General features: G+C 32.8%; 2 protein-coding genes across 2 annotated transcripts; one reads left to right on the top strand and one right to left on the bottom strand.

Annotated features, from left to right (window-relative positions):
• Nucleotides 806–1,489, top strand: LOC109719890 (protein SENESCENCE-ASSOCIATED GENE 21, mitochondrial-like). Its single transcript, XM_020246731.1, has 2 exons — nt 806–911; nt 1,065–1,489. The coding sequence occupies exons 1-2, from the start codon at nt 874–876 to the stop codon at nt 1,300–1,302; spliced, it is 276 nt and encodes a 91-aa protein (XP_020102320.1). The 5' UTR covers nt 806–873; the 3' UTR covers nt 1,303–1,489.
• LOC109719882 (translation initiation factor eIF-2B subunit alpha-like) lies at nt 3,475–7,101 on the bottom strand. Its single transcript, XM_020246720.1, has 5 exons — nt 6,636–7,101; nt 5,885–6,037; nt 5,661–5,802; nt 4,956–5,197; nt 3,475–3,952 (listed from the first exon to the last, which is right to left on the bottom strand). Exons 1-5 carry the CDS (start codon nt 7,059–7,061, stop codon nt 3,746–3,748), a joined length of 1,170 nt encoding a protein of 389 aa, XP_020102309.1. The 5' UTR covers nt 7,062–7,101; the 3' UTR covers nt 3,475–3,745.

Genomic DNA, 9,484 nt, shown 5'->3' with positions numbered 1-9,484 from the left:
ATATATATATATATATATATATATATATATATATATATATATATATATATATATTAGCTCAACATTACTAGTTTCAAAAATTAACCAACAATCAACAAGCTTTTAAAAAAAAAAAAAAAAAAGCTGTGAGGAAAAAAAGAGAAGTTGTTTGATCCATAGAACTAACCATTCAAAAATTCAATTTTTTTATACTTAAAATATCACCAACCATATCTAATAAATAAATTTTTAAAGGATGCACATAGGCATAAATTTTCCGACCATTCATCAACACCAAAAAACATCGAAGCCGTCCGTCTCATATTCCATTCAAAATAAATACCAATATAAATTTTATTATACCGTTTGGTTCGGGTATAAGTAAGAGCTAGTTATTATAGGAATAGGTACAAGTATGGAGATAAGAAAAATAGTATTTTGATGAAAATTGGGTTGTTTCCGGATATAAAAATAATTTTAGGTAGTTTTATATAGAAAATGAAGGTGTTGGTGGGGATAACCGAGAACTACTATTTTCGAATAAAAAATTAGTAGGTATAAAGGGGGATAAGAGTCTATTCCTATTCCTATTCCTATTCCTATTCCTATTCCCTAACCAAACGCTGCCATAAGGAATAAGATTAGAAGACCTTGCAACGACTTTGCCATAAGGAATAAGATTAGAAGACCTTGCAACAACTTTGATAGGAGACGTGCAGCGAATCCTAATTCGTTATATTTTAAGACGCGCCGCGCTACTTTAAATTACTTTGCTAGAATATATTCTCCTATCTCTCTCTATATAAACCCCTTAAACCCTACACTCATTACGTACCAATCACTTTACAATTAACACACTCTCTTCTCTCTCTAGCCCTCTCTCTCTCTGTAACAATGTCTAGGGTTTTCATCTCTAAGATGCTCTCTCTCACGTAAGTTTACACGTTGCACTTACACACACGCACCTTCCTTTTATTCTCCTTGTTCTTCTTCTTCCGATCTTCTTGTTCTTGCTGTGTTATTGCAATTGTTGTTATCATGATCATAAAGCTGTTTTTTAATTTTGTTTTGTTTCTTTGTCGCAGTTGTCGACGTTGCTACAGCATCGCGACGGAGAGTTCGCATGCTGCGCATGCAGCGACATCGACGGTGGTGAGGACGGAGGGTGCGACGACCGCGAAGCAGGCGGCAGCGGAGGGAAAGGAGGTGTTCTGGATGAGGGACCCGAAAACGGGATACTGGGTACCGGAGAACCGGTTCGACCAGGTCGACGCCGCGGAGCTCCGAGCTCGGTTGCTTCCCAAGAGATCAAACCATGAATGAGAAACGCGAGCATTCATGCACTAGCTCTACTTTTTTCTTTTTTTTTTTGTCCCCACTCTTTTACGTGCGTTTTGTGTTTAATTTGTGTTTAGTGTTTTTAAGGAGTTGCATCACAATTACCAGGCTAAGGGTGTAATTCTCGTCTTGTTTGATTAATGAAGTCTAAGTTTATTGTGTTTTTTCGCGAGTGGATCGAATAAGATGTTAATTAGAGGTAGATTAATTCTTGATTAATCATTGGTAAAAAAAAAAAATAAAATAAAGAGATCATAGAAACATATATGTGTTTATATTGTCAAAACTTTTGAGCTAATGATATAATTTGGGATAATGTTAGTTGAGAATAATCCGATATTTATATATTATAATAGTTTAGGATAGTTTTAATCCTCCTTTGGGAAAGCTATCCTATTAATCTATATCTATATCTATACTATATATAAAAGGGTATAGGAATTCCGACAATGACAGACAGAATCCAAAAAAGAATAAAAAAATATTCCCTATCAATGATTATGATTTTTTTTGTTAAAAATATCTCAAATAAGAACGAACGGTTATGATCAATCTATAAAATCTCTACTAAATATTGAAATCTATTCCCTATAAATGGTTATGATTAATTTGTTAAAAAAATATTTCAAAAAAGAACAGCTATGATCAATTTATATAAAAATAGCATTCCTATCCATTTATAAATTCAATCCTACGTTTATAATCAATTTGTTAAAAAATATCTCAAACAAAAATAAATGGCTATGATCAATTTGTTAAAAAAATAGCATTTCTATTAATCTATTTTACATTAAAATTAAAATTTGAGTTTAAATTATAAATTAAATTTAATTAATTTTTTATATCAAATTTGAATCAACAATTAATTTTTTTGTTACAGTGGATCAAAATTAAAATTTAAATTTTAAAGTAAATAAATTTCTATGCTTTAATTTAAAACACATACTTAAATTTGATTTATCAAAAATCAAAAAGTATATAAAAATGTTTGATGTATATATATATAAATAAAAGAACACGGTAAGATATTGTAAATATTTTCTAATAAAATATAACAAATTAATTTATAAATATAGTTTTTATTGTAAAATTTTGAATATATATAATATGCAAATGTATACTGATTTAAAATAAATTATAATAATTGTTACGTGCATTTGCACGTACATTCAACTAGTATTCTAAAAAGTTTGTATATATAACAACAAACTCATATCTCTTTAACTTAACCTTCTCTGTTACTCATGGTTTGCAATCTAAACAACATATATATTTTATAAAAAGAGCAATCCAAATGAGTTTTCGAAAATCCTATGATGCAACGGGTATAAGATTTAGATCTATATTTACAATATATATATATATAGAGAGAGAGAGAGAGAGAGAGAGAGAGAAAGAGAGAGAGTGGGGCTACTATACTATTATGAGTATTGGACCCTTCGGTACTCATAAGTTGTTTTCGATAATAGAGCTTTCGAATCGACGATCCACTCCGTTAAATATGATCTAAAGTATTTGAAACTTCTAGAAAATAAATTTCGTAATTTTTCGAAATCATAATAAAATCCATCAAGCGGGCATAAAATGAACGGTCAAAATCGAACGATGTTTTAAAAATAGATGATCGGATCCTTCTTCAATTTAAGATCAGAGTTATTGATCTTTATCTAGATAGTGAATAGAATTTTCTATCAAAAATTCAACTTATTCCGATTCTTTTGCACCGTTAAACTAGCAAATATTCCATACCAGCCGTTAAAAATTGTCAATTTTGTGAGCTTTTGATCGTAAGATAAATGATGTCGAAAAATTATAAAATTTAATTTATAGATGTTTCAAATGCTCTAGATAACGTTTAACGGTGTGGATCGTAGATTCAGAAGCTCTATCATCGAAAACAACTTATGAGTACGAGGGCGATCGTACTCATAATAGTATAGTAGCCGGATACATATGTATGTATGTATGTATGTATGTATGTCGAGGATATTCTTAGGATTCTTAAAAAGCATCCTGAATAACTCATCCCACCACCAATATAGAAATGGTAATTGAAAACCTGCTAATGCTCAACACATAACCTGAACAAATATCTGGCATTTGGACTCAGAAAGAATGATAAAAACATCAGAAAAGTCATAATAACCAACCGAAAAAGAGCGCGACAAATCCCGAAATGTTTTCAAATCAATTTTACATTGCCAAGGTGCGGACCAAAACACTGCAAAATGTTTTACATGCAGAGCCATATGATATCAGAACAAAAATTAAATAAAATACATGGCTTCATCCCTATTTTGTTGGTTTTCTAATACAAAATATACTCTCTCCATTCATTTCACTCCCTTTCTTTGAAATGAATATAGTTTCGAAACCCAGTTTTTACAATACAAAGCATAACATAGCAGTCGGATTCCGAAGACACGATTCATAGGTACAGTTGAATAAGTTCATCACTTACGACAGATGGAGTTAGGGCGCCGAGATCGGTGAAAAGGAGCGTAAGATATTGAGGTGGAGTATAGTCCCTCGCAGATTTCTCGACCTCGACACCGGGTGGTATAGGAACACCAAATTCTATTGGGCGAAGGGCCGGTGCTAGGTCTTTTTGGTCCAACGGATACATGCGTGCAAACTGCAAGAATGATCACTATAATAAGAACATGCTTTTCATGTAGTAATAGCTGATATTCAGGTAAAAGTGCAAAAGCCGCCAAACTATGGCGCGCAGGAATGAAGGAAGCAGGAAAATCGAAGAACTCGATTAGGAATAAAATTTGGGATTTTTTTTTTATACATATAAGCAGCAAGATATCAGACATTGATCAAAAAAAGTCGACACAATTAAATCCAAGCTGACGATCCTTCAAAAGCGTAAATCTAAATGATAAAATTTAGCGAGAATACATCTTATCTATTCGATATTCCTATAGAAATAATTCAATTAGTTTGAATACCAATGTAGAAAAAAAAAAATGGCTTGCATTTCTAAATGATACAATAGTAAAACCTGTTTCTTGTATTTCAAGTTTTCAACTTTGTTTGAACAAGAACACATGGTTAAGATGGCATTTGAAAAAGTCATCTCGAAGAGATTGGTAACGACATAAAGGACTATGTTTGAGTTCTCGAGGGTGAAGATAAACTAGCCAAAAGAAAAGAAAAGCTTAGAGCAACAAATGCAAGTACCTATACGTTTATATACAGATCTGCAAAGAAAAGCCTGAAAAAATATTGCGACTTAGCTGTCAGAAGTACCCTGTAGTTTACTCTTATATATTGCAATTAAATTCCTAACCGTCTGAAGCACCCGATGTCCAATGAGTCACGTGCTCAGCAAGTGACTCTTTTTCTGAAAGTGGCCCTTAACCCTATATACTGTAATGACTTCCCTAGTTTATAAAATGGTCACATTATGGAAAAGTGTTATGTGCTTGCTGAGCACTAAAATTGATGAATATCAAGTATTTTGGATGCAAAAGGGCACCAGGTGCATCTCAATATATAGGATATTTTAGGGATGAGAATGTTTAAGTTAGAAGTCAAGAACCAAGTTCAATATCAGGAGATCACAGGGACATTCTATTCATTTTACCCCGAAGAAAATGATAAAGGTCGATATGATCTGAAAGCAGTACCTTATAACTTTCGGCAGCTACATAGACAGGCTTATTCATGCTATGAGCCACTAAAGCAATCTGATATGTCCCCATCATATTTATGATGCCTCCGCTCTCAACAATCCCATCGGCACCAACAAAGACCATGTCAACCTCATCCATAGCATAAGCCACAGCAGAATCAATCAGAAGCTTAACAGGGACTCCTAGTGCCGAAAGTTCATTTGAGAATCGTAACCCTGTTCTATCTGGCCTTCCCTCTGCATTTTTGAATATTAAGGTATTAATATCACATAGAGATCAAAGCTTAGAAAACTTAAGGAAGAAAAGGTTAGAACATACTGGCACTACCTGACGTATCGTGTATATATTTTTTAAATGAGTACCTGAACTCCACAAGCTATAATTTCAGTACTAATCTCCTTAGATTTCACTACCTCGCCATCAGGAATCAACAATTTTTTAGACCTTTTTTTACAGAATATTATGTATGTAGTCTTCAAAATATTTTTCACCGGAAGTAATAGTCGAAAACTCATATTACGGAAACCGATAGTATCTGACGGTGACGTGCTGAAATCGAAAGAATGAAAGTTTAGGTATTAAAATCAAAACTGTTTAGAGTCCAGGTACCCATCTTAAAATGGACTACGGTTCAGGTAGTGTTATCCGTTTTCACAGCCACAAAAAAAATAAAAGAAGCAAACTATTGTGTGGAATGACCTGTGCAGAGAACTCGAAAGAGTTTCCTATTAGATGCCGCAAGCTTCAGAACTTCTAAGACTACTCTCGAAAAACCATGGACTAGAATCGTACAGCCATCAAATATGAAATCCTGGCAAAGCATGGCAATAGTTCTCCGCGCCTGGTGAAACGGAATTCACATGTATTTAGTTTCCGGAGTGCAAATCGGTAAAGGAAGAGGTAATCCATGAAATATTTTAAACCTTTAGAGAAATCTCTCCAAACTTTTCTCCTCGCTCAATTAAACGACGTTTCGCAGCATCGAAGTCCTCATATTCCAAAGCAGACGTTCTGGTGACATATCGCATAAAAAGATCGCAACCGGCCGACAAGGATATAGAGGTCGTATCCCACGACTGCAATGCGGACGTAAAATGTCCGTTATGTAAACAGTAAATAAGGTCATGAGAAATAAAAGACAAAGTAGCATAACTCCTAATGTTACAATAGACTCTAATAAAGTGAATTCCATCGAAATTTTAAGAAAGAAAACATTTTGACTTGCCAAACATTTTCGAAAAGCTTGCATTAATCTAATACTGGAAATCATCAACTAATACTATATCACTCAAAGCTGTTTTTTTGGAATGAAGAACAGTTTGTGAAGATTTTCTATTTTAAGCATAAATCAACTAACAGAATGTGAATATAGAGGCATCTCCAAGTATTAAAAATTGGCGGAGAAAAATTGGAAGGAAAAAACAATAAGGAGGAAAATAATTGCCGAAAAATTGAGATCAAAACACAAATTTTTGTTCCCAAGCTAAGGACTTCTCCAGTGAAACCGACATTTTTCGCTATATGCGCCAATTCAGCAACTTCGGCGATACTCTAGGGTTTCTAATTGTAATACTCAAAAGGAAACCATCATTTAGATCTAATTTTGAGGCATTACTAACAACACAGCAGGAACTTATTAAGCTCGAGATAGTAGATAAGGTTTAAAGGCGATACCTTTAGGGTGTCGGAGGCCGTTTTGAGCTCGATCTCGAGCTCCATCATGGTGGTGGCCTCGCTGGAGCGGATCACCGCGGCGAGGGCCATGATCGCGGCCACGGCCTCGGCGAGGTCGGGCTTCTTCCTCCAGTAGTTGAACTCGTCGATCACGCCGAACCCCCTCTCCTTCCCGCCGCCTCCGCCGGCGATCGTCTCCGGCGGCGGCGGCGGCGAGGGGTGGCGGCCGACGGCCGCCTGGGCCTGCGCGAGCCAGTCGCTGGTGACGACGGCGTGGTGCTCGGCGCGGGTCAGGTAGTAGGCGGAGAGGGGGTTGGCATTAGGGTTAGGGTTAGGGTTAGGGTTTTGGGGGTCCATGGCGAGGGGGAGCTCGTCGTGTTGGTAGTACCTTTTGTCGACGACGAAAGAGGCGGATCTCCGCCACATCGTTCTTTGTTTTTTTTTTTTTTACCCTGTTTTGTGGGTTACTTTTCCCCAAGGAAAGTATTAATGGAATCCTTAGTAATATAATATAATTTATACAAATGCATCACTAATCTTATGTAACAAACAAATAATAAATAAATAAATAAATGTGTTTTTTCAAAGGTTAAAATTTATAAGCATTTTATTAAAAAAAAATATTGAGATTTTACTATATCATTTTGACTTAACTATCCAACCTTTCAAATTTTTAAATTTACTATATAAACTTTTAATTTATTTGATTTAAAGTAAGCAAACAATATTTTAATTTTAAAATTTAAATACATTGTTTATTATTACAGATTTAATTAATATACTTCATTCAATTCTTGCAATAATTAATTTATTAAAATAAGTAATTAGTTTAAATTTTAAAGCCAAAGTATCGTTAACTAACTCAAAACAAACAAATTGAAATATTCGAGCAGAAATGTTCAAAATTTTAAATAATTGGATAGCAGATTCAAAATATTTCATAGTTCACGTAAGTTTTGTAAGTTTTTATCTCTGAAAAATTTCTTAATGCAATTTTAGCTTTTGGTATTAGAACTTATAAAATTAAAAACTTCGCTATTCTTGCTACAAAATTCTATTGTTTTAAAATTTTGGGAAATAAAAAAGTGTAAAATTATGATATTAAACCACTGCAATTTTATTAATAGGGCAGGAGAGGTTCGGATGGCAAGTTAGAGGAATACAATTTGAACAAGCATAATTACTTTTTGTTTCTCATCATTAAAATAAGGGTAAATTTCAAATATCATCCCCGTAATTTCACACTTTCTCACTTTAGTATCATATGGTTTAAAGTGTATCAAGTTAGTGTCTTATAGTTTTATTTTTATCTTTTCATCTGTTTTTTTGTTAATATTTCGTTAAATTATATACAAAAACTTCAGATACCCAGCTAGATTTATCGAATATTTATTTTAGTACCGTTTACTTTTAACTTTATCACTGATTTAACGAAAAAAATTTGTGGGATCGATAATACAAAGATAAAAATGAAACCACAGAATACTAAATTGATACACTTTAAATCATAAAGTACTAAAGTGAGAAAGTGTGAAATCACAGGGGTGCTATTTGAATTTTTCCATTAAAACTATTAATTACAATTTACTTTTGATTAGAAATTTTAAAACCATTAATTAATTCAATTTAAATTTGAATATGTTGGCCAACTTGGGCCATATTTGGCCCATGATATTAATCATAACGGGCTAGTTGGGCTTTTTAGGCCGTTTATGATTTGAAGAGCATAAAGATTTGGACCACAAAGTCAATGTTGATTATGGACCCACTTACTACAAACTTTAGTATAGTTTTTTCGTTTTTTTTTTTAAAATTAACTTTGATCGTACATTTCACATTTTCATTTAATCATTACCCATATAACAAATTAACTGATCTATAATTTCAATCCCGTTAGTTAGATATTTAATTTAAAGTGAGATGTACGATTAAAATAAATTATTTAGAAAATAACTTGTTATTTTGTTATTTTCTTTTTGGCCGGATTCAATTACTTAGAATCGCAACCAAAGTAAAAATGTGTGGAGAGTTCTCCTTTTCATTAATTTTTAAAAAAGTAAATTTTAATTTATGCCACTGTAGGGTTTAGGTAATTTTACTTTGCCACCCTAATTAAGTAGATAATTTAGTGTATTTTTATTTTACCATTATGTGATTTAATTTTTTTCTTTTTAGAATAATGTAGCACACTACTCACTTCATTTTATGATAAAAATGAATTTAGCTACATATGTGAGACAGCTAGGCCTCCAAAAGAGCCAAAAAAAAAAAAGAAAGAAAGAAAGAAGGAAGGAATTATATGAAAGAAAAAGTTAAGTCCAGTGATCGCAAAACATTTTCTAGTTTCACACAAGGTATTTGATATTCGTGATGACTGCCACAGGTTCTGAGCTATGTTTTTTGAAAATTATATTATTTCTTTCCAGCCAGATTATCTATCAGATTATCACGAGAGTGTTCAAGTTCATCGCACAAGGTATTTCGTCCTCGTGATTTAAAATGTTATACTTAAGTATTCTATAATTTTATTTTAAATTTACTGCAATGACTTAATTGTTAAATAGAACATCATGCACTTTAGAGTTTTCAAAAAATTTAACTTGACTATCTTATTTAACGGCATATTTTTTTTGATAAAATAAAATTAAAATTCCAGAATAATTAAATGCAATATTTTGAGTCCCTGCAGAAAATTACGGTTTACCCCTAAAAACACTTAAACAAACAAAAAAAAAAAAAAAAAAAACAAAAAAAAANTACGGTTTACCCCTAAAAACACTTAAACAAACAAAAAAAAAAAAAAACAAAACAAAAAAAAAACCCCACAAAGGAAGAGCCCCTCAAAGGGC

The sequence above is a fragment of the Ananas comosus genome, linkage group 1 (genome assembly GCF_001540865.1).
Source record: "Ananas comosus cultivar F153 linkage group 1, ASM154086v1, whole genome shotgun sequence".
In the NCBI taxonomy this organism is placed as follows: Eukaryota; Viridiplantae; Streptophyta; class Magnoliopsida; order Poales; family Bromeliaceae; genus Ananas; species Ananas comosus.
Note: the sequence above shows the minus strand (reverse complement) of the source record. Positions and strands in the feature narration are given on the sequence as shown.